Genomic DNA, 25,121 nt, shown 5'->3' on the forward strand with positions numbered 1-25,121 from the left:
CTGAGGGGGGGCGCCTCCTGTTCTCACGATTTAGGTCCCAGCTAGGATATGATCTTTGTGAAGCCTTGCCTCACTTTCTCCTGCAGCACCTACCCTATGGCCTAATGTCCCCCTTCATCCCCAAACTGCCAGCCCACTCTGGTAGCACCTCTGAGGTGGCTGCCTTTGTCTTGTTTACTGACATTTGTGTCTAAAATCATGCTTAGGCCACACCAGGCGGTGGCGCAGTGGATAGAGCATCGGACTGGCAAGCAGAGGACCCAGGTTTGAAATCCCGAGGTCGCCGGCTTGAGTGCAGGCTCATCCAGCTTGAGCACAGGGTCACTGGCTTGAGCAAGGGGTCATCAACATGACCCCATGGTTACTGGCTTGGGCACGGGGTCACTTCATCAGCTGTAGACCCTCGGTCAAGGCACATATGAGAAAGCAATCAATGAACAACTAAAGGACCCGCAGTGAAGAATTGATGCTTCTCATGTCTCTTCATTCCTGCCTGTCTGTCCCTATCTGTCCCTCTCTGTCCCAAAAGAATAATAATAAATAAAAAAATGGTGCTTAGAATGTAGAAAATGCTCCGTATTTTTTTTTCTTTGAGAGCGACAGGAAAGGGAGAGAGATGAGAAGCAGCAACTCAGTTACAGTACTTAGTTATTCATTGATTGCTTCTCATATGTGCCTTGACTAGGGGGCTCCAGATGAGCCAGCAACCTTGGGCTTCAAGCCAGGCTACCTTTAGACTCAAGCCAGTGACCACAGGTTCATATCCATTATCCCATGTTCAAGTCAAGCTGGTGAGCCTTCACTCAAGCCAGATAAGCCCACACTCAAGCCAGCAACCTTGGGGTTTTAAACCTAGGACACTGATACTCTACCCAATGTGCCACCACCAGTCAGGCCATACATTCTTGTAGGATGAATGACGTCTGTATCCCCAGTGGCCACAAGTGATTTCAGTAAGTATTTGTTGACTGCGTGAACAACCCAGTCCTCTCATCCACTTAAATTCTTGTCTTTCATGAGCTGGCTCCAACTTGTCATGTCCAGGGAGGTGACCCCGAGGCCATCGGAGGCCTCTCCTGGATGCCCCCACCAGTACCCAGTACCAGTGAATGCACCACCCACACACACATACTGGCCTAGAACCCATCTAGGAGGCCAGGGTCGACGAAGACCCTGGCAGCCCTGTCCATCTCGTACTCATTCTGGCTCAGGGCAGATTTCTATTCATATTTTATTTTCCTGTTTTTGTGGGGTTTTCTTAGTTTTTATTAAATAAAAGAAGCAGAAAGTGGGGAGGGACCTGTGGTCTCTCAGGCTGTGGGAGAGAGCCATGGGCCCTCCCCTCCTTCTGTTCAAGGTGCATTGCGCAGTGGGCTTGAGGTGGAAGCTAGGCAGGGAGGGCAGCTGGGAGCACTTGGAGAGGTCAGAGGTCAGGACCTGGGACCCATCCACATCTCCCCAGGAAGACTCAGTGGCCAGGGAGGAAGCCTCTCAGACCCCGACTGTGACTTATCCTGAGGGCTAAGGGCCAGGGCCTGTGCTCTGAGCCACAGGGTGTGACCCCAAACCCGGCTCCCTCCCGCCCCAGGAGGAGAAAGAGGTGACCAAGTCCATTCACTGGAAGGAGTGGGGATGTGGGGCAGGGTGGCTGGGCCCTTCACTCATGGACGTCCCATATCTCAGACAGCAGAGGCGGCAGCTTCTTGTCCTGGAGGCGCAGGGCGAACACCTGCTCCGAGTGCACGGAGCTCAGCGTGCGCAGGCTCACCAGCTTCATCAGCATGCGGGGGAAGCGCAGCTGGTCCTGTGGGGGGGGGGGGGCGGGCAGAGGTGGGGCAAAGGTGGGCACGGGCTCTGCACTGCAAGGCTTTGGTCAGCCGAAGGGACTGCCTGGAGGGCCTCCCACCTTGGCCTGAGCCATCTCGGACTAGGTCTGGCTCCTTGGTGAGGGGACAGGTCCCTGAGGACAGGCTCTGCTGAGAGTACATCAGCCACAGCTCAGTGCTGCCAGGGCAGCTGGCAGGTCAGACAAGCCAGGCTCAGACAAGGACACAAGACCACTGCCCCAGGCCGACCCCACACGGGTCTGGACCTTGTCCCTCCCCGGCTCTCAGGATGGAGTCTCCTCTGCAAGGAAGGACTGAGCTCAGGTACCTGTGGCCTCTTGATGCGCGTGTAGGAGAGCAGCGCCTCCACGTAGGGCTGCTGCAGTGCCTCCACGCGGCTGGGCTCCTGCACGTTGGGCCGGTCGGCGGAGAAAATATTGATGGCGATGAGCAGGGCATACTCAGCGTCATCCAAGCCCAGCTGCCGCATGGCCCGTGAGAACTCGAAGATGGGGTTGATGAACTCCACCTGCAGGCCTGCAGGGTGGGGGGGGGCCCACGTGATAAACATGCCCACCTGAAACTGGCCCCTCTCCGATCCCTGACACTGCCCAGTGCGGTGAGAACAGCAGCCATTCTAGTGTTCTTGTCACTTCTGCTCACCTCTGTGTCCCCACTGCCTATAAGAGAACCTGCCATGGAGTAGGTGTGCCTGAGTGAGGGAATGAGTGATGAGAGCAGCCATTTGTTCAGTATTTTCTACCCCTTTACCTTCACTTCTTCCTGGCTTCTTGGTGCCTCTCCTCCAGAAAAGGAAAAATTTTATAAGCCTACGTCACACTGTGTCACTCTCTGCAGTGGCCTCCACTGCTCTCAGTGTGAAAGGCAAACTCACTTCCAAGAGTGACTCCTTCATTCACTCATCAAACTTCATTGGGCAGCACTGTGTGCCTGGCCCTGGGCTGAGCCATTTACAAGACAAAGTCCCTGCTCCGTGGAACTTACGTACATTTGGGGTTGAGGGAACAGGTAATAGACAAATACGAAACCTGTCCAGCCTGTGAAACAGTGGTAAGGTCTATAGATGAAGGGAAGGCAGGGACGGGTAATGGGGACTGCTGAGAATCATGTCAGCATCTTAGACAAGGTGCTCATGGAGGTGACACTGTAAGAAGGCCCCACAGTAGGGTGACCTTTGATCAAGGACCGGAGGGGGATGTGTGTTCCAGGTAGGGTACTACCACCTGTTCTGCCTGGGCCTGTCCGGCTTTCTGGGCCAAGAGACAGTCAGTGTTAAAACTGGGAAGGAACCAGGCAAGCCAGGATGAGCTGATTACCCCAGTTCTGGGCAAAGGGACAAGAAGTACACAAGCCCTGAGGTGGGAGCACACTTGGTGGGGTTCAAATAAGAGGGAGGAGACCTGTGTTACTGGAGGCAAAGTAAGGAGAGAGGGCAGGAGATGAGAAGGAATGGAGCCAGACCCTGCAGAGCCCACGGTACCTTTTTGTCCCAGGGAGGTGGGAGCCATGGAGGGTTCTGACAGGGATGTGAGCTGACTAGATGGTTAACAGGATCCTTCTGACTACTTTGTGAACAGACACATGGGGCAGGGGTGCAAGTGGGAGACCAGTGGAGAACTCCTGCAATGACAGCTGAGGCCTAGCCTCTGGCAGGGGCAGAGGCTGGGGGCAAGCAGGGGACCTCAACTTTTCTCAGCCTTATCTTTGTGCTCCAGCTGCCTGGCTTCCTTGTAATTCCTTCAAACTGTCCAGCTCTTCTTCATCTTGGGGCTTTTACACATGCTGATCCCCTGCAAAAACACTCTCTCCTCCTGGGCTCCCCTGCCAAGCTTATACTTAAAGGGTTACTGGAACTGTCCTGGGTGTCGGGAGGGCCAGGAGTTACAGGAAAGGATGTCAGGGTTAGAAACAGACATCTGGGAGTACAGAAAGGTGCCCAGGGAGACAGCAGGACTTACTGAGAAAGAACAGGGGAGAGAAGCCTCTATACGGGTTCCCCAGTGGGCAGTGCTGCTCCCCGCCTCCCTTTCCCAGGAGATGCCTCTCACCCCTCAGGCATCAGCTTGCCTGCACGTCCTCCAGAAGCCCACCATCTGGGTCACATCCCCAGGTTAAGTGCTGTTAAAGGGCAGGAAGTAGGGTTGTCCCTACATCATTGGTCAGGTTGCACAGTTCACAATGGACTGAGATCCAGCCTCCCTTGGGTGAGACAAGGTTGTGCGAGGAGGAAGTATCTTAATTTCCACCTGGATGCCCTATGTGATAGCAGAGACCCCTGACCCATCCTGCACTGCATCCCACTCTGCAGTCAACACTCAATAACTGTGCGCTTACCTTACTGCAAGGGTAACTCAGCCCTCACCCCACTATAGAAATGAAAAAACGGAGACTCAGCAGGGTTGAGGCAGCCTGAGGTCTCCCAGGAAGCAGGGCCCTGCAGGGGTACCACCCGTATCCATGGCCCCTCTCCCCTAATCCGCTCTTTGCCATACCTGCACGGTGGAAGTCGTCTTTGCTGTAGGTGAAGTCCTTCAAAAAAGTAATGCACTCCGTCTCATGGTTGTAGCGTCTAGCCGTCTCCAGCAGCATGATCTGAGGGCAGACAAGGGCATAAGAAGTCCCTGTGACCCCTTTAGCCACTAGTTCCTCCTCTCCTGGCCTGAATGTGGGGCCTGATCTTGCCAGGAGCATCCCTACCTCTACCCCACACCCCTCCTCCCCGGCTCTCAGACACAGCAGTCTGCACACGGGCACACGGGACACACGAAGCTTCTCCCTCCTCCAGGTGCAGCACACACAGCACCTTCCACTCAGGACACTCTCCCAGGTGGCAAGGAGGCACAGGAGAAGGGCTTTTTGATTGTTTTGTTAATTAATATATGTCCAGCACTTGAATGGAAGCTGGCACACACTAAGTGCTCAGTCCTTATTTGTTATTATTTTGGTTCAAACATCAACTTTTCTGAATAGCCTTTTTGACATTCTCTAAAATGTGTTTCTCTCCAGCCCAATTCTCAATTATTCTCAGCCTCAGCCCATTTCCTTTCTCTCCTTGGCCCATGGGAAGCTATGACTATCTCGTTCAGTATTTTGACATTCCCTCATAGTATACCACCCCCACAAACACAAAGACTGGAGGAGTCTTGTTCATCACTAAGTTTCTAACATTGTCCTAGGGCTTATTCTAGAGGTCCGTGCAGGCTGTAGGGAAAGGTTACACTGAGGATGGGTGTGCTGGCTGTTACCTCAATGGTAGAGGCCTTTAGGAGAGCGATCTGGTCCTCACGGCCCAGCTGCAGGAAGCCAGGCACCTGCTTGGCAAAATCCACAATCTCCTGGACTGAGATGATGGCTAGCTCCGTGAAGTGAGCGAAACGCTGTTGGCGGGCATCGCGGGACTGGGGGTCTGCACCCAGAGGCCAGGGCTGGGATGTGGGGAAGTGAGGGGGGCAGAGTTATTCTCAGGATTTCTCCCAAGGACCCAAGCCCATGGGAACACCTTGGGGCAAAGCCTGCACCATGGGAGGCCGTCCTTCCCCAGCCCGTCCTCTGGAGTCACCCTCCCTTCCCGCACCAGGCCCATCACCCCTCAAGGCTGTAGAAGGGGCAGTACCGTGACTTTGGGCTGGTCAGAAAAGGAGCGTTTGTTGCACTGCAGTTGGGCCGCCACCAACTGCTGTATCATTAGTTCCTGAGCAGCTGTTAACTGGACACCCTCGCCTTCCCCGGAACCCAGGCCACCCCCATCAGACCCTCCAGGGGAGGCCCCAGGCCCAGAGGCTGAGCTGCTGCTGACTCCTGGCCCAACAGGTGATGACTGTGACTGGGACTGGGACTGCTGCTGCTGTTGCTGCTTCCGAATCTTCTTCTTCCGGATCTGTTCTTCAGAGAGGACGCCTGGGGGGGGGGGGGGACGCAGAGCTCAGCAGAGGCCCCAGCACTTGGCAGCAGCCAGGCTGGCACTGCCCACCCCCCCACCCCCGGAACTCACACTGCTCCCTCATCCCGGCCTCCTTGCACTTGCGCAGCCGGCATTGCTGGCACTTGCGCCGCATGAAGGCGTCCATCTGGCAGGTTCCACCACCCCGGCAGGCGTAGCGCCCGGCCCCGCCTCGGACCACGCTGCGCCGGAAGAAGCCCTTGCAGCCTTCGCAGCTGAGCACATTGTAGTGGAAGCCGGAAGCCTTGTCCCCACACACGCGGCACAGCTCATGGCCCAGCATCTTTGGAGCCGGGCCCTTCTTTCGCTTGCGCTCTGGCTCCTCTGCTGGGTCTGTAATGACTGGGGTGGATGGACAGAAACCACAAGAGAGCCACAGTGAGAAAACAGCCAGAGAGACAGGCCCATGAGAGATCGGAGGCAGGGAGTGAGAGTACAGAGGGTGACCCAGGGAGATGACAATTCAGAAGTCAAGATGTGTATGTCGGTTAACTCCAAAGAATGAACCAAGTGGTGATCTTTCTCCCTTCCTGGATCCCTTCCCCAGCCTCCCATACCAACTCCCAGCCTCTGTCTCTGGGACCCATCTCACCCACACTGCAGGCTGAGCCGGCCCCATCAGTGCCTGGAACATCAGGGTCCGGACCCCCTGGCCACGGCTCAGGACGCTCCTCCTTTACAACAGGTTTAGAAGAGGGGGTGCTGGGCTTAGGGGGAACATTTCCTGAGAGAGAGAGGTACAGTGAGTTTCTCCTGACAAGTGTGTGATGTGGCAGTAGGCTGAGCTGGAAAGGGGGTCACTCACCAGGCAAGGGGGTATTTTGGGAACTCGAGGTAGGGGTGGACATGGTGGGGTCACCGAGCAGCCTGAAAAAAAAACAGGGGACTGAGAACCTTGTGGGGTCAGGGAGATTCAAGGTAGGTCAGCCACAAGACTTGAATTCTAACAGGGCCCGCCCTTTCTGCTGAAGGACAGCCTTCGGCTCCGCCTCTGGCCACGCCCTCCCTATGACCCACCCACCTGCTCTATCCAGGTACAGTACAGTCCCTTCTACTTCCCACTAAGTTTTACCTCACCTACTCTTACTTCATCCCACCTCTGCTGAGGGAGCAAACCCATCTCTCATTCCGTCCCCACCTCCTCCGATTATGCTCTGCCCCCATTCTTTCATCTAGTCCCGCCCAGTCCCTTCCAGTGTCCATTCTCATTCCTCCCACTGTGCGCCTTCCGATCACTTTGCCCCGCTCCATCTGTACCCTTCCCCCCAGGTCCCGCCCCATCTCCTCCCATTATGCCCCGCCCCCACACCTCGCTCCAGGTCCCGCCCCTCTCCGAACACCACTGGGGGGCGGGGCTCATGGCTGCTCGCAAGGGTCTCGTGGGCGGTCTCTTGCGGGGGTCTCCTACTCCCGTTGCCCTGGAAACAGCCAGGAGCGACGCGAGCTACGGAAAGGAGGGGGAAGAAGGAGGTAAGGGGCTAAGCAGAGCAGCGCGGGGAACTCCCGGGAAGCCCCAGGCTTGAGGAGCCTCCCGTGTCTCCTCACACTCAAATGCACCTGCGTCCGTCCCCTTACTCTGCTTCTCTCTCTCCTCAGTATCCCCTGGCACGCCACCGCCGCTCCGGTCCTCTCAAAAGTAACTTCGCCACTTCTTCCGGCAACCCCACTGTGCGTCACTTCCGGAAGGGGCGGTGAGTTGGGGTGACGGACTTCCGGTCCGCTTAGTACGAGCCAAATCGATTGCCCCGTGCACAAGTCATTTACCCAATTGAGGTTTACCCTCCGGGCTATCTCCACTAAAGGCCAGCAGAAGAGTACCGGACGCATTCCATCAAACGTGGCCAGTGCCAAACCTTCTCACCGGGCGCTGAGTGTTCTGGTCTCCCCGCCAAAGATTTACTGGGCATAAATTTCCCCAGCTATAGCTCCCTTTTGCACAAGGCTGAGTTAAAGCACGTTTGTCCCTTTTTGGTTGTTACAAGTTTTCTGATTTTGGAGATAACGCTTTGCTGCTTATTGCTTTTAAATAAGTTAAATTACAAACCTAGACCCAGAACAAAAATATTTTTAAAATAATTTGGTAATAGGAAGAATTAAAGAAAATAGCGGAGGTCTGACCTGTGGTGGCGCAGTGGATAAAGCGTCAACCTGGAAACGCTGAGGTTGCCGGTTCAAAACCCTGGGCTTTCCTGGTCAAAGCACAGATGGGAGTTGATGCTTCCTGCTCCTCCCCCCTTCTCTCTCTCTCTCTCTCTCCTCTCTATAATGAATAAATAAAATCTTTAAAAAAAAATAGCGGAGCATTCCCCTACTGAAAATAGACAACTAATAGCTTTTAAAGCAAACTCAGAGTACTTGAACAGGTAAAAGATGGAAATTTTTCAGAAGTATTTCCCCCATGATAATCAGATCTGTGTTGAGCATATATGCATTTTTTTTTGGATTGTTTCATTTCTTCTAGGTTTCCTGGAGCTTTTTTTTTTTTTATGAAGATAGTCATAAATAGTCATTTGTGAATTACAATCCTTGTTTTTCCGGTTGATCTTAATACTTACCAGTACATATTTTTGAGTCTTACTAAGATCTCCAGTATGGTAGTAAATAATAGAGAGGATAGTGGGCTTTTTTTTTTTTTTTTTTTTTTTTACAGAGTCAGAGAGAGGGATAGTTAGCGACAGACAGGAACGGAGAGAGATGAGAAGCATCAATCATTAGTTTTTCATTGCGACACCTTAGTTGTTCATTGATTGCTTTCTCATATGTGCCTTGACCGTGGGGCTACAGCAGACCAAGTAACCCCTTGCTTGAGCCAGCGACCTTGGGTCCAAGCTGGTGAGCTTTTGCTCAAACCAGATGAGCCCATGCTCAAGCTGGCGCCTCGGGATCTCGAACCTGGGTCCTCTGCATCCCAGTCCGACGCTCTATCCACTGCTCCACCGCCTGGTCCGGTCATATATGCGTTTTTTTAAAATGGGAATGTATAACATGATTTTTGTAGCTTGTTTAGTCCATTCTGAAATGGCCTTGAAGCTGTGGAATTTTTCATCTGAGCACTGGTTCAACCATTTGTTTTCATGGTAACATATGACCATTCTGGCTTTAGGCGACCCCTGTGTTTTGGTCGTTCGACCCCCGCCGGGGTCGCGACCCATAGGTTGAGAACCGCTGTTATAGAGGTTAAAATTGTTTTTAACTTTTCACTATTAAAACAGTGCAAAGGGCTGAAATAGACTGAAGATGAATTGCAAAAGTTTCATGGCAAGTAATATTACTCTCAGGCTCAGTTGACCTATCTGTAAGATGAGGAAAATTATTTGTATTTCTTTTCTTTTTCTTTTCTTTTTTTTTTTTTTTAGCAAGATAGACATAGACAGTCATATGTCCCTTGACTGGGGGACTCTAGCCAAGAGAGTAACCCGTTGCTTAAGCCAGCGACCTTAGGCTCAAGCTGGCAACCTTGGGTTTCAAACCTGGGTCCTTTGCGTACCAGTCCGATGCTCTATCCACTGTGTCACAGCATGGTTAGGCTATTTGTATTTCTTGTTGTTGGGCAAATAAGTTTGTAACACGTGTTTTTGTTTTTGTTTTTTTTGTTTTTGTTTTTAGGTTTGCTCGCTTTTATTGGGGCAATGCCCCGTGTGTATAGTCGATGGGAGGCCGTGGGTGCTTGCCCTCAGGATGGCAGGTTGCAAACTGCGGACTGCCTGCCGCAGTGGGGAGGGGCGATTGTTTGCTATTGTTTGCCGGAGAAGGGGTATTTCTGCCTAGTCTATTTTGCTGATGAGTGCTGAGGCTGGTAGGGGTCTGTGAGTCTGGAGGGTGAGTCCGAAGAATGAGTCCAGGTTGGGGAACTGGAGACCCAGTCAGGGTTTGGGAGCCCTGATTTCTACCTGGCCCGTTTGGCTGGGGAGTGCTGAGGCTGGTGGGGTCCTGAGATGGGAGAAAGGGAAGCGGTCTTCCCTGCCTGCTTGTTCGTCCACCGTTATGAGACTTTAATAAACAGAATGGCCCACCGTCCTCTGGCTCCACTGTTCCTTTGCCATCTGCCCGAATCCAATGGGAACCCATATGGCCACAACGGCGGCCACAGGCCCTACATGTATGAAGGGTATGAAAGCTCAGGAAGGACAGTGCCTGGTATATCTCTTCTCTGTCATTTTAAAATTTTTTATTCAGAAAATTAAATTTAATGAGGTAATATTGGTCAATAAGAGTACATAACTTTTAGGTGAATATTTCTATAAGTGCCTGGCAAAGCTAAGCCCCCAGTCAGTTTTGTTATCTGAACCCAATTACAAACCAATAGTCTCATTTATAATGGACTTAATTTCCCCCAATTTTTTGGTAACAGCTTTATTGAGATACAGTTCACCCACTTAAAATGTACAATTCAATGTTTTCAGCATATTCACAGAATTGTTGCAGCCATCACCACAATTTATAATAGTTTCGTCACCACCCACTGGCAGACACCCTCAATTATCCCATTCCAAGCCCTAGGCATCCATTCATCTAGTTGCCATCTGTATGGGTTTGCTTATCCTGGAAAATTCTGTTTCCTATAAATGGAATTTTAGAATACATGCCCGTCAGTATTGGGTTTTTTTTATTTAGCATAATATTTTCAAGGTTCATCTATGTTATACCATGTATTAATGCTTTGTTTCTGTTGTGTTGGAATACTAATTCCGTTGTCTGGATAGACCACATTTTGTTTATCCTTCAGTTGGTGGACGTTTGAGTTGTTCCAATTCTTGCATATAGTACTGTTGTAGACATTCAAATACAAGTTTTTATGTAGACGTATGTTTCTATTTCTTTTGGGTAGATAGCTGGGAGTGGAATTGCTGGGACTTATATGGTGACTCTGTGTTTAACCTTCTGAGGACTGCCAGACTGCATGCACCATTTTATATCCCCACTAGCAATATACAAAAATTTCAACTTCTCTACATCCTTATCAACACTTATTATATATATATATATAAATATATATATATTTTTTTGTATTTTTCTGAAGCTGGAAGCAGGGAGAGACAGTCAGACAGACTCCCGCATGCGCCCAACCGGGATCCACCCTGCACGCCCACCAGGGGCGATGCTCTGCCCCTCCAGGGCGTCGCTCTGTCCCAACCAGAGCCACTCCAGCGCCTGGGGCAGAGGCCAAGGAGCCATCCTCAGCGCCCGGGCCATCTTTGCTTCAATGGAGCCTCGGCTGCGGGAGGGGAAGAGAGAGACAGAGAGGAAGGAGAGGGGGAGGGGTGGAGAAGCAGATGGGCGCTTCTCCTGTGTGCCCTGGCCGGGAATCGAACCCGGGACTTCTGCACGCCAGGCCGACGCTCTACCACTGAGCCAACCGGCCAGGGCTTTTTTGTATTTTTCCGAAGCAAGAAACAGGGAGGCAGTCAGACAGACTCCCGCATGCGCCCAACGGGATCCACCCGCCACGTCCACCAGGGGGCGATGCTCTGCCCATCCGGGGCATTGCTCTGTTGTGACAGAGCCACTCTAGCGCCTGAGGCAGAGGCCACAGAGCCATCCTCAGTGCCCGGGCCAACTTTGCTCCAATGGAGCCTTGGCTGCAGGAGGGGAAGAGAGAGACAGAGAGGAAGGAGAGGGGGAGGGGTGAAGAAGCAGATGGGCGCTTCTCCTGTGTGCCCTGGTCGGGAATCGAACCCAGGACTCCTGCACGCCAGGCCGATGCTCTACCACTGAGCCAACCAGCCAGGGCCTATTATTTATATTTTTTATTATAGCCATTCTAGTGCGTGTGAAATGATGTTTCTTTAAATTTTTATTGACTTTAGGGAGAGAGGAAGGGAGAGAGAAGCATTGATTTGTTGTTGTTCTTATTTATGCATTCAGTGGATGGTTCTTGTATGTGACCTGGCGAGGGATTGAACCCACAACCTTGGCATGTCAGGATGATACTCTAACCATCTAAACTCCCTGATTAGGGCTCGTTGTGGTTTTTTTTAATTTTTAATTTTATTTATTCATTTTTAGAGAGGAGAGAGAGAGAGACAGAGAGGGAGAGAGAGGAGAGAGAGACGGAGAGAGAGAGAGAGAAGGGGGGAGGAGCTGGAAGCATCAACTCCCATATGTGCCTTGACCAGGCAAGCCCAGGGTTTCGAACTGGCGACCTCAGCATTTCCAGGTTGACGCTTTATCCACTGTGCCACCACAGGTCAGGCCAGGGCTCATTGTGTTTTTTTTTTAGGTCAGAACATATTTTTTTAATTATTTTTATTTATTTATTTATTTTTAGAGGGGGGAGAGAGAGAGAGAGAGAGAGAGAGAGAGAGAAGGGGGGAAGAGCAGGAAGCTTCAACTCCCATATGTGCCTTGACCGCACAAGCCCAGGGTTTTGAACCAGCAACCTCAGCATTCCAGGTCGATGCTTTATCCACTGCGCCACCACAGGTCAGGCTCATTGTGGTTTTAATTTGCACTTCTCTGATAGCAAATTCTGTCACTTTTTTATAAGGTGACCAACCTTTTTACAATGAAAAGGAGGACAAAAATAAGTTGAAGAAAAGAATATCGTAAATAAAAGAAACATTTTATTCATTGCAACAATAATACATTATAATATGATAAATGCATAATAAAAACATTTGTAATATTTTATATTGTAATTATGCCTACATGCCCATTAATTTTTAGTAATAATTGTAAGAAACAAGTACTCATTTAGTAAAACTAAATATCAAACAAAACCACTAATTTGGAGTGATATTCAGGTGTATTTATCATTTTCTAATTTAAAAAGTCTGTTTTATGCAACTAGTTAATTAAAATGCGTTATTAATAGATATGGTTTGAGGTTAGATTTACACTTTAAAACTCAAATTTTGGGAAAATAATTGTAAATAAAATTATACATATTTGGAAATTATTAAATAGATAATGAATTAATAAAATGTGAATTGTGCTTACCTGTCTATGATTGAATAGTCACTGAGAAAAATAATCATGAGTCTACAATGTTGTATGGGCCATGTTGTGTTTCAGTAAGAAGTACACAAAGCCATTTGCTCACTTAGTATATTGCGTGCTCTCTCAAGGTCTCCTGTGCAGAGCGCATGCATCTCATAATTGTGTCCACAGCACTGTATGATCCTTGATGAATCGTCATGTCAAATACAAATACATCACATCACACACAATGGATCAACTCTGCATTGATCGAATAAGGACATTTACAGATTAGTCTTCCAATATCAAAAAGGAGGACCCTTTTCAAGGGAGGACGGAACTTACAAAAGGACTGTCTTTCCTAAAGGAGGACGATTGGTCACCTTATTTTTTATCACAAATAATCTGTAACACATAATTCTGCTTTTATTATTCTTAAGTAAAATCCAGGGATAATATAGCTGAACTATGTTCCCCACAAAATATTTTACTTCACCAACTGCAATACAAAAGAGAAATACATGGAATTTATAACAATGTGGTAGGTATTTCAACATAGGTATACAAGAGATACAATAAGGTAGTCAGATTTTACTTCAAAATCTAGATTTAGGCCCTGGCCAGTTGGCTCAGCGGTAGAGCGTCGGCCTGGCGTGCAGAAGTCCCAGGTTCGATTCCCGGCCAGGGCACATAGGAGAAGCACCCATTTGCTTCTCCACCCCCCCTCCTTCCTCTCTGTCTCTCTCTTCCCCTCCCGCAGCCAAGGCTCCATTGGAGCAAAGATGGCCCGGGCGCTGGAGTGGCTCTGGTCGCAGCAGAGCGACGCCCCGGAGAGGCAGAGCATCGCCCCCTGGTGGGCAGAGTGTCGCCCCTGGTGGGCGTGCCGAGTGGATCCCGGTGGTCGGGCGCATGCGGGAGTCTGACTGACTGTCTTTCCCAGTTTCCAGCTTCAGAAAAATACAAAAAAAAAAAAATCTAGATTTACTGTGAATTTGAAAGCTACAGTGCAGACTGATACAGGAGTGTTGTATCATCAACTCATGCTTTGGGCAGCATTGTCCTGGGTGATGTGAGTTTTCCAAAATTGTAGCCAAGTCTCAGTCAAGTTATCAAGACTAGGTAGGAACAATTTTGGCATACTAAAAAGCAACAAGAGCCCTGGCCGGTTGGCTCAGCGGTAGAGCGTCGGCCTAGCGTGCGGAGGACCCGGGTTTGATTCCCGGCCAGGGCACACAGGAGAAGCGCCCATTTGCTTCTCCACCCCTCCGCCGCGCCTTCCTCTCTGTCTCTCTCTTCCCCTCCCGCAGCCAAGGCTCCACTGGAGCAAAGATGGCCCGGGGGCTGGGGATGGCTCTGTGGCCTCTGCCCCAGGCGCTAGAGTGGCTCTGGTCGCAACATGGCGACACCCAGGAGGGTCGCAACATGGCGACGCCCAGGATGGGCAGAGCATCGCCCCCTGGTGGGCGTGCCGGGTGGATCCCGGTCGGGCGCATGCGGGAGTCTGTCTGACTGTCTCTCCCTGTTTCCAGCTTCAGAAAAATGCAAAAAATAAAAAAAATAAAATAAAAAAAAAATAAAAATAAAAAGCAACAAGGAGACTAGGGTGGCTAAAGCTAAGTGGGGTTGGGAGGAGGGTATGAAATAAAATCCTAGAGGGATTGAGGTCTAATTATGAGATCAGATGTGTCCAGTGGTGGGATTCAAATAATTTAATCACTAGTTCTCTGCCCTAATGACTATTTAGTTGTTCATTGATTGCTTTCTCATATGTGCCTTGACCTGGGGCTCCAGCAGAGCGAGTGACGCCTTGCTCAAGCCAGACCTTGGAATCAAGCCAGCGAGCTTTGTGCTCAAGCCAGCGACTGTGGGGTCATGTCTATGATCCCATGCTCAAGCCAGTGATCCTGCACTCAAGCCGGCGACCTCAGGATTTCGAACATGGGTCCTCAGCATACCAGGCCAATGATCTATCCATGCTCCGCCACCTGATCAGGCCTTAATGACCATTTTAAGTATCAAAAAATTATATACTGAAAGGTAGTTTATTATTTCATGCTTAAATAAGAACGATAAAAGAGGTACACAAAACTAGATTATATTATAAGAGTTTTAAAATATTAATGAAAAATATTTAATATTATTTGACAGAAAACAATAAAACTGTTATTTAAGATATTTCCATATTGCTTTTTGATTGGTGTCCTCACTTGCAATTTTTTCACCTGAAGACGGAATGAACATTGCTATGGGCGCTTAGAATACACTGCTGTACAGATGAACATGAAAAGAGAGTGTAAATTTGTGATTTCCACATTGGGCGGCTGCCCAGATGCCCACCTTAGAGAGAACCTTGATTACAAGTGCCATTTTAACAATCAGTACACCAACCTCAACAAAAAATTAGGTATTAATTCTGCTGAAGTGCAAACCAGCTGAATCTCACCACTAGATGTGTGATATACTGGCCGAACACACAAAAAACAGTCTCTTGTCCTTGGTGACTACACTTCCCAGACTCCTTTGCAGCTAAGTGTGACCACTTAACTTGGTTCTGGTCAATGGAATAGGAACAAAAGTAATAGACAACTGTAAGGTTGAAAGCGAAGAGTCCAGGCTGATTCCAGGGTGTCTGGAGCCTCAAGACCAAGGTTCAAATCCCCACTGAGTACCCGAGAGCTGTCCCTTCCCCTGCCCCACATCTCAGCCCCCCCCCCCCCATAAAATGTGGACAATAATTCCTCTCTTACAAGGTTTCTGGACCATTAAATAAAATAGTAGATTGAAAAATCTAGTCATTCTTTATCCAATTGGGACTGTGCTGAGCAAGTCTGAAGACTCATAAGGTAGTCAAGGCTGAGCCTTACCTCAAGGGTCACCTGATCTAGTGGTAGAGGTTGACCTGGTCACAAACCATTATGTCACAAAATAGGGATGATTCAGGTCTTATTTGCTGAACATGTTCAGGAGATAGCTCCCAGTTTCCCTGAGCAGGGGTGCTGGAGGAGGGAGCATTTGTTTGGATTTTTTTTCCCATGGAGTCAGCATTCCAGGTAGTGGGAATGGCAGGGGTAAAAGCACAGATGCAAAACAAATAAAAAATAAAAATAACCTGACCAGGTGGTGGCGCAGTGAATAGAGCGTCGGACTGGGATGAGGAGGACCCAGGTTCAAGATCCTGAAGTCGCCAGCTTCAGCGCAGGCTCAGCTGGCTTGAGCAAAAAGCTCACCAGCTTGGACCCAAGGTCACTGGCTCAAGCAAGGGGTTACTCGGTCTGCTGAAGGCCCGCAGTCAAGGCACATATGAGAAAGCAATCAATGAATAACTAAGGTGTTGCAACAAAGAACTAATGATTGATGCTTCTCATCTCTCTCTGTTCCTATCTATCTGTCCCTATCTATCCCTCTCTCTGTCCCTGGAAAAAAAAAAAAAAAAAAGCACAGATGCTTGAAAATTTTGTTCCAGGATTGCAGCTCATGAAACTGGGGAAGTAAAGTTTAAAAAATGAAAGATTAAAAGGAAAAATTGCTACCTTGGTAAAAGTGCCTATAAAATACTTAGGTGTGTTGGTGGTGAGAACAGCATCAGAATGTTACTGGCAATTGGACCTTGGTTCAGTACTTGAGTTCTGGCTAAGAAAGAATTCAGAATCAAGACTCAAAGTATAAGAGAACATTTATTTAGCCTGTGATGATGCAGTAGATAAAGCATTGACCTGGAATGCTGAGGTCACTGGTTCAAAACCCTGGGCTTGCCTGGTCAAGGCACATATGAGAGTTGATGCTTCCTGCTCTTCCCCCTTCTCTCTTCCTCCTTTCTCCCTCTCCTCTCTAAAATGAATAAATAAAATCTTTATAAAAGAGAGAGAAAATTTATTTAGAAAGTCAGAGAGGGGCCCTGGCTGTTTGGCTCAGCGGTAGAGTGTTGGCCCAGCATGTTGATGTCCTAGGTTCAATTCCTGCTCAAGGCACACAGGAGAAGCAACCATCTGCTTCTCTACCCTCCTCCTCCTCCTTCTCTCTCTCTCTGTCTTCTCCTCCCACAACCATGGCTTGGTTGGTTTGAGTGCATCAGCCCTGCATGCTTAGAATGGCTCTGTGGAGCCTCTGTCTCAGGCACTAAAAATAGTTTGGTTGTGAGCATGGCCCCATGGGCAGAACATCATCCCCAGACAGGGGTTGCTGGGTGGATCTGGGTCAGAGCAAATGTGGTAGACTGTCTCCCTTTTTCCCCTCCTCTCACTTAGAAAAGAAAGAGGGAAAAGTCACAAAGATAGAAAAAGAGAGCTGTAGAAAAAATGGGCTCTGGGAACAAGTGACAGGCTAGAGAAGGGCCCTTGACGCTTAGGAGAGAAAAAGGTAAAGGTAACCCACATGGCGAAAGAAGAGGAGGAGGGGGAAGGCGTGTGCCTTGGGTCCTCTGTCTTGAGGGTATTTATCTGAAGGCCTCAGGGTTGGAGCCCAATAAAATATTCATCAGCATTCCAAGTGTGTCTTTTCAGGGTCGTGGTCTCCATTGATTGGTCAATGCCAGGTTGTCAGACAATGCGGTTGGTCCAGATATCAGCTATGGCCTTGCTTATCTGGTTTTGCTGCTTTTCTGGGGCTGGTGCTGAATGAAACACAACTGAGACCTAGATGTCATCCCTAGGGGTTAATGCTTAAGGGAGTGGTCGCCCACATGGGAGTTAGATGAAGCCACCTTTGGCCTCTTGTTCCTCCTCCAAGGGGATCTCCCACATGCCTAGCAGCATGCCAGGGGAGGAAAAGTCAGGAAAAGGTCCAAATCACATGACCTATGATATGAAAGGTCTATACCACGTGAGCAGTGATATGCTAAGGGAGGAAAGGTGACCCTGAGGGAAGATGTCCTCATTTTCCCAGTTTTCCCCATTGCTAAGCACCTGGGGCTTTCTGCCCTGGTGACCTTCTGTACCTGGCCCATCCTCCTTGCTCTGCCCACGTCTGTCCAACTGCCTACCACAGATGGCAGGAAATTAAGTTGTATTAAAAGACTGGTTTTTCATTCTTTCAAGAAAGCTCATCAAATATTATTGCCAATGTAAAAACCCTGCATGTAGAGTCAACAAGTTTTATAATAAGCATACTAATTTTTAAAAGATTTTTCAGGCCCTGGCCAGTGGTAAAATGGATAGAGTGTCAGCCCGCTATATGGATGTCCAGGGTTGGACTCCTAGTCAAGCACACAGAAAAGACCATCTGCTTCTCCACCCCTCCTTCTTCTCTCCCTCTTCCCCTCCCACAATCGGGCTCGATTGGTTTTAGTATGGTTCCTGGTGCTGAGAAACCATGGTGCTAGCTCCACTGTAGTGCATCAACCTCAGGCACTAAAAATAGCTGGGCACTCAAGCAATGGCCCTAGATGGGGTTGCCGGCTGGATCCCCTCTGGCGCATGCGGGAGTCTGCCTCATTGTCTCCCCTCCTCTCACCAAAAAAAAGAAAGAAGCTTTTCAGAAAAGGTGTGTTGAAATTTATGTGAAAAAACAAATGTAACTGTATTATCAGAACCCATGTAAAATAGGCTATCAGAAAATATTTTCCCTGTATGGTTCATAAAGTTTGAATAAGTCATAATCTAGGATTCTTGAAAAAAAAAAACTCAGAGTGGGGCAGGAAGAAAAGGTGTGAACAGCTGGTCTAGGCTGGGGAAATAGGCCCACAGCACCACCATGTGGCCATTTGGGAATTTGTTGAGACAGAGGAGAGTGAGATGTGAAAGTTACTCCAGAGAAAGTGACTCCGCGTCTGCTGTGTCAGGGAAATCCTCCGTTGGTGCTCAAAATGGGTTGTGAAAAGTATTTATTGAGCATTTACTAGCTGCCAGGCACTTTCCTCGGTGCAGGGGACACAGTGGCAGATGAAACTGACCAAGATCCCTGCCCTTGTAGAGATTAGAATTTAATGGAAAATTGGAATTAAAGGTAATAAGTAAGCTACCAGTATAGACACTATCATTGATTCTTACATGCACATGGCTTGCAGTTGATAACATCTTACAGTTAATGAAATCTTAGAAAGCCTAGAGTTCATGAAAAAAATAGATTAAAAAACAAACAAACAAAAAACCCCACACAAAAACAGGCCCTGGCAAGGCAGCTCAGTGAGTTAGAGCATCATCCTGAAACATCAAGTTTGTGGGTTTGAGTGTTTTTTTTCTTTTTGTTTTGTTTTTGTTCTTTTTTGTTTTTTAGAGAGGGAAGGAGAAAGAAAGAGATAGGAAAGAAGAAAGATGAGAAGCATCAAATAATAGTTGTGTCACTTTAGTTGTTCATTGATTGCTTGACCAGGGGACTGAAGCCAGTGACCTTTGGCCTCAAGCCAGTGACCATGGGGGCACATCTCTGATCCCATGCTCAAGCTGGTGACCCCGTGCTCAAGCTGGTTGTCTGTGCTCAAGCCAGCCTTCTCAGGGTTCCGAACCTGGGACCTCAGCGTCCCAGGTCAACACTCTATCTACTGTACCACCACCAGTCAGGCAAGGTTGTAGGTTTGATTCCTGGTCAGGGCATGTACAGGAAGCTACCATAAATGCACAACTAAGTGGAACAACAAGTTAATGCTTCTCTCTTTCTCTCGCTCTCTCGCTCTCTCTCTCTCCCTCCCTTCCTCTCTCTGTCGCTCTAAAATCAATCAACAAAATTTTATGTTTTTTTTTTTTTTGTGACAGAGACAGAGAGAGACAGAGAAAGGGACAGATAGGGAAAGACGGAAAGAGAGAGAGATAAAAAGCATCAATTCTTTGTTGCGGCACCTTAGTTGTTCATTGATTGCTTTCTCATATGTGCCTTGAGTGGGGGGACTCCAGCAAAGCGAGTGACCCCTTGCTCGAGTGAGCGACATAGGGTTCAAGCCAGCGACCTTGGGCTTCAGCCAGTGACTATGGGGTCTTGTCTATGATCCCATGCTCAAGCCATCAACCCCGTGCCCAAGGTGGTGAGCCCACGCTGGCAACCTCAGAGTTTTGAACCTGGGTCCTCTGTGTCCCAGTCTGATGCTCTATCTATTGTGCCACCCCCTAGTAAGGCCACAATTTTAATCATTTTTTTTTTAAACACACACACAAAATTTTTTTTTTTAATTTTTCCGAAGCTGGAAACAGGGAGGCAGTCAGACAGACTCCCGCATGCGCCTGACCAGGATCCACCCGGCATGCCCAAAAGGGGGCGATGCTCTGCCCATCTGGGGCATCACTCTGTTGCATCCAGAGCCATTCTAGCGCCTGAGGCAGAGGCCACAGAGCCATCCCCAGCGCCCAGGCAATCTTTGCTCCAATGGAGTCTCGGCTGCGGGAGGGGAAGAGAGAGACAGAAAGGAAGGAGAGGGGGAGGGGTGGAGAAGCAGATGGGCGCCTCTCCTGTGTGCCCTGGCCGGAAATCGAACCCGGGACTCCTGCACGCCAGGCGGACGCTCTACCGCTGAGCCAACTGGCCAGGGCCAAAAAATTTTTTTTATTAGGTGAGAAACAATGCAGCAGACAGACAGGCTCCTGCATGGCAAGCTCCCTACTGAGTGATGCTATGCCCATCTGGAGCTGCTGCTCCGTTGCTTAGCAACTGAGCTATTTTAGCATCTGAGTCAAGGCATGGTGCCATCCTCAATGTCTGGGGCCATCTTGCTTAAACCATTTGAGCCATAGCTGCAGGGGAGTGGGGTGGAGAGAGAGGAAGTAGAGAAGTAGATAGTTGCTTCTCCTGTGTGCCCTGACCAGGAATCAAACCCGGGACTTCCACACACTGGGCTGACGCCCTGCCACTGAGCCAACAGTCCAGGGCCCCCAAAATTTAAAACACTAAAAATATATATCAGGGTAAAAGAGACTGAAAATTCTGGGTGAGAATGATTGCCATGTTCAGTAGTGTGGTCAGGGCAGTCTTCACTAAGAAGGTGATATTTAAGCAAAAATTTGAAGAAGGAGAGAGAGTAAGGTTTTCTGGAGGGAAACCATTCAGGCAGAACAGCCTGTGCCAAGGTCCTGAGGCATGAGAATGTCCTGGGTGTTTAAGGAATAGCAATGTGTCTAAATTGGAGTGAGTGAAGTGGAGAGGAAAGAGATGACATCAGAGAGGGTGTGGGGCCAAATCATACAGGGCCTTTCAATTCTGTCATGTCATTGGTACCTTTGATCTAGCCCATTTTTTTCTGTTTCCTTCGCCTCCTCTCACATCCTCTCTTCTATCTTTTTGTTGTTGTTGTTGTATTTTTCCGAAGCTGGAAACGGGGAGAGACAGTCAGACAGACTCCCGCATGCGCCGACCGGGATCCACCCGGCATGCCCACCAGGGGGCGATGCTCTGCCCCTCCGGGGCGTCGCTCTGCTGCGACCAGAGCCACTCTAGCGCCTGGGGCAGAGGCCAAGGGGCCATCCCCAGCGCCCGGGCCATCTTTGCTCCAATGGAGCCTTGCTGTGGGAGGGGAAGAGAGAAACAGAGAGGAAGGAGAGGGGGAGGGGTGGAGAAGCAGATGGGCGCTTCTCCTGTGTGCCCTGGCTGGGAATCGAACCCGGGACCCCTTGCATGCCAGGCTGACACTCTACCACTGAGCCAACCGGCCAGGGCTCTTCTTTCTTTAGAAGCATAGATTCTATGGTTAAACACCATAATTATGTCCTTGTGCACATAATGTGAACTTTTTTGCTATTTCTCCCTTGATCGTACTTGCTGGGCAAACCCCCAACTCTGATGAAAACGAACCCTCTGCCTTCTTGGTGCCCGTTCTCACCCAGCTAAGCTGGTGAGTGGACACACTTCAGACGTGTGATTGCAAAACTCTAGTGGACACTCAGAACTAATCTGCAGGTTTCTTCTCCAGTCTCTAAGAAATAGTAATTTTCTTGCTTGACCAGGCGGTGGTGCAGTGGATAGAGCATCGAACTGGGACATGGGGGACCCAGGTTTAAAACCCTGAGGACATCGGCTTGAACACAGGCTCACCTGGTTTGAGCAAGGCTCACCTGGTTTGAGCAAGGCTCACCAGTTTGGGCCCAAGGTCGCTGGCTTGAACAAGGGGTCACTCGCTCTGCTGTAGCCCCTCTGGTCAAGGCACATATGAGAAAGCAATCAATGAATAACTAAGGTGCCGCAATGAAGAATTGATGCTTCTCATTTCTCTCCCTTCCTATCTGTCCCTATCTGTCCCTCTCTCTGTCTCTGTCAAACACAAAAAAATCATCTTCTTACTTTCTCTTTTTAAATCTCTAGCACCCCTTCCCCTTTTCATTCTCACTTCTCCTTTTGCTGAAAAAAGAAAAAAAAGAAGCCATCAGAAGGAAATGTATTTATACTCACCCCAGGGACTCTGCTAGGCCACCTGCAAAGGATTCACACACAGCTGTCCCTCCCGTGCCCATGTTTGGACAAGATGTAAGAAGCCAACCCCTCCACTTAGGCCTGATTTCCTTCTCCTGTCCCTACTCAAAACTTTCCACCTTGAGAGATTTCCTTCTCTCTCTTGCATCATTATTTGTACATCCTGAGCCTTTGATCCTTTTGAATTTTCCTGAGTGTCCACCCTTCCTCATGGTGCGTTGACGAAGCCTTCTGAAACTTGGGGATATTAGGCCCACCTCTCTGCCTGGGACACCACCACCACCCTGCCATTTCTTCCTTTTTCTTTTCTTTCTTTCTTTATTTTTTTTATTTTTTATTTTTTTTGACAGGAGAAACGACTGTGAGCTGATGGATGGAGCAGCATGGCTGGCAGCCAAGTGAATCCGGGCAGGAAGAACAGTGAGCTTCCTTTGAGTTAGGTGGGCTCAGATGCACCTTTTACAGTAAAAGGCCCAGCTCTGGACTCCCCCACCCCATCCTCATAACATCCACTGGGGTCAAAGCAGTTTATTGAGTAGGTGGGCAGGAGGTGCTAGGTTCCACCCACTCGCAGGCATCTCTGTGGCAGGTGACTGCTTATTAGGTCTGCTCACATCTGCCAATGGATTGGGCAGGCAGGGGCCAGGCTGCTAGGATCCGCGGGACTCCGGAGGTCCAGTGCCCCCTGCTGCTGCTTAAGGCTCTAGTCTGGTTGTGAGGCCAGCATACCCCATCCAGTCGGGGCTCCCAGCAGCAAATGTCTGAGGTAAGAAAACAAGGCTGCCCAGTTTGTGGCAGCTCTGACAGTGATCCTCAGGGGTGGGTCTTTAGCTACCAGCTGTGGCTGAGTAGGAAAGTACCCCCCTTCAGCCTCATGAAAGAGAGGCCCTCTTCCATCCTCGAAGATCCCTTTTTTGGGGGCAGAGACAGAGAGAGGGACAAATAGGGACAGACAGACAGGAAGGGAGAGAGATGAGAAACATCAATTCTTCGTTGTGGTTCCTTAGTTGTTTATTGATTGATTTCTCATATGTGCCTTGACCACCGGGGCTACAGCAGACCGAGTGACCCCTTGCTCAAGCCAGCAATCTTAGGCTCAAGCTGGTGAGCCTTGCTCAAACCAGATGAGCCCGCGCTCAAGCTGGTGAGCTCGGGGTCTCGAACCTGGGTCCTCCGCATCCCAGTCCGACGCTCTATCCACTGTGCCACCGCCTGGTCAGTCCCAAGCTGCTTTCAAATATCTCACTCAGAGAGCTCGCAAAAGATAATAAGTGCTTATTTCTGTCTCAGTTTTGGGGTGATTTGTTACACAGTATTAGCTGACTAGTACACCCACCTAAATCTGCTTTTTTTCTTAATTGACTTTAGAGAGAAAGTGAATGAATGAGAGAGAATGATCTTTTCCTGCATGTACCCAGACTGAGGGTTGAACTGGCAACCTCTGTCCTTCAGGAAAAAGCTCTAACCCAGCGGTTCTCAACCTGTGGGTTGCGACCCCGGCGGGGTTGCCTAAAGCCATTGGAAAATACATAATGCATATCAGGTATTTACATTCCGAATCATAACTGTAGCAAAATTATAGTTATGAAGTAGCCACCAAAATTATTTTTTGGTTTGGGGTCACTGCAACATGAGGAACTGTATTGCAGGGTCACGGCATTAGAAAGGTTGAGAACCACTGCTCTAACCAATCAAGGTATTCAGTGAGGACTGCTTTTCTTTAGGTTTTTATAATTCTTGTAAATGGGAATAGCATTCAGTTGTTTTTCTGTCAATCATGCATATTTTTTAAAAATAACCTTTTTCCTCTGGTAAGACATATTTAAAATAAAGTGCAAAATCTTAAATTTATAGCTCATTGAATTTTTACAAGTGACATCCATGTGACTGCCACTCAGACAGGTAGAGAACCTCTCCAGTGCCCTTGAAAACTCCCTTGTGCCCCATCCTACTCAATACCCTTTCCAAAAGATCATCACTAATTCAAAATCTGTAACTATAGATTCATTTAGCCTGTTCCTGAACTTTTTTTTCTTTTCTTTTTTTTTTTTTAATGTGAGAGGTGGGGAGGCAGAGACAGACTCCCACATGCGCCAGGACTGGAACCCACCCGGCAAACCCACTAGGGGGCGATGCTTCTCTGATGAGAAATGACAATAAATGCTAAGTATTGATCAAATCCCAGTTCCACATATCGATACTGAAGAGGAAAGAAGAGAGTGTGTGTAAAGAGTGCGGGCAGAGAGAGGAAGGAGAGTTAAATCCATATTTTCCATAATGAGAAGGTAGAGGATCATTTATCAGTCTAAAACTGATAAATTAAGAAGTAGTAATACAGCCTAACCAGGCAGTGGCGCAATGCATAGAGGGTCGGACTGGGACGCAAAGGACCCAGGTTCGAAATATTGAGATCACCAGCTTGAGCAAGGGCTTATCCAGCTTGAGCGCAGGGTCGCTGGCTTGAGTATGGGGTCACTTGCTCTGCTGTAGCCCCCGCTCCCCGGTCAAGGCACATATGAGAAAGCAATCAATGAACATTTAAGGTGCTACAACGAAGACTTGATGCTTCTCATCTCTCTCCCTTCCTGACTGTTTATCACTATCTGTCCCTCTTTCTGACTCCCCTTTTGTCTCTGTTAAAAAAAAAAAAAAAGAAGTAGCAATACAAATACATTCCTTAGAGACCTGGAGAAAAAGCCAAAATCATCAGCTAAAAGAGATGAAAGTGGCTGCCTCTTGGGAGGGGAACAGTGGGAAGAGGAGTGTCACAGGATTTCTTTATTGTAAGTCCTGTAGAATTATTTGAATTTTTAGAGTCTCAAAGTGCCCTGGCCAGTGGTGTAGTCATCATCCCAGAGCATCATCCCAGAGCGCCAAGGTCGCCAGCTCGAGCCCCCAGATCACTGGTTTGAGCCCCAGTTAGGGCACATGTGAGAAGCAATCAATGGCACAACTAGGTGGAATAATGAGTTGATGCCTCTCTCTCTCTCTCTCTCTAAAATAAATAAATGAATAAATAAGTAAAATGGCCTCGAAGTGTGTTTGTGCGTGGGTTATGTGTGTTTATATGTATGCATGCAAAAGATAGCCCT

General features: G+C 48.8%; 1 protein-coding gene, 1 long non-coding RNA gene and 1 other non-coding gene across 3 annotated transcripts; 1 reads left to right on the forward strand and 2 right to left on the reverse strand.

Annotated features, from left to right (window-relative positions):
* Positions 1 to 1,213: 1,213 nt before the first annotated feature.
* Positions 1,214 to 7,231, reverse strand: NR1H2 (nuclear receptor subfamily 1 group H member 2). The gene is made up of 9 exons (XM_066271452.1): positions 7,097 to 7,231; positions 6,593 to 6,654; positions 6,380 to 6,511; positions 5,839 to 6,129; positions 5,461 to 5,744; positions 5,093 to 5,272; positions 4,340 to 4,439; positions 2,155 to 2,363; positions 1,214 to 1,804 (listed from the first exon to the last, which is right to left on the reverse strand). Exons 2-9 carry the CDS (start codon positions 6,633 to 6,635, stop codon positions 1,658 to 1,660), a joined length of 1,386 nt encoding a protein of 461 aa, XP_066127549.1. The 5' UTR covers positions 6,636 to 6,654; positions 7,097 to 7,231; the 3' UTR covers positions 1,214 to 1,657.
* Positions 7,120 to 9,804, forward strand: LOC136332139 (uncharacterized). Its single transcript, XR_010730597.1, has 3 exons — positions 7,120 to 7,257; positions 7,384 to 7,478; positions 9,394 to 9,804. It is a non-coding gene; the product is annotated as an uncharacterized lncRNA (long non-coding RNA).
* A 12,980-nt stretch (positions 9,805 to 22,784) lies between these two features.
* LOC136332440 (small Cajal body-specific RNA 20) lies at positions 22,785 to 22,917 on the reverse strand. Its single transcript, XR_010730703.1, has one exon. It is a non-coding gene; the product is annotated as a small Cajal body-specific RNA 20 (non-coding RNA).
* Between the last annotated feature and the right edge of the window lie 2,204 nt (positions 22,918 to 25,121).

Source organism: Saccopteryx bilineata, chromosome 3 (assembly GCF_036850765.1).
Source record: "Saccopteryx bilineata isolate mSacBil1 chromosome 3, mSacBil1_pri_phased_curated, whole genome shotgun sequence".
NCBI classification, from domain to species: Eukaryota; Metazoa; Chordata; class Mammalia; order Chiroptera; family Emballonuridae; genus Saccopteryx; species Saccopteryx bilineata.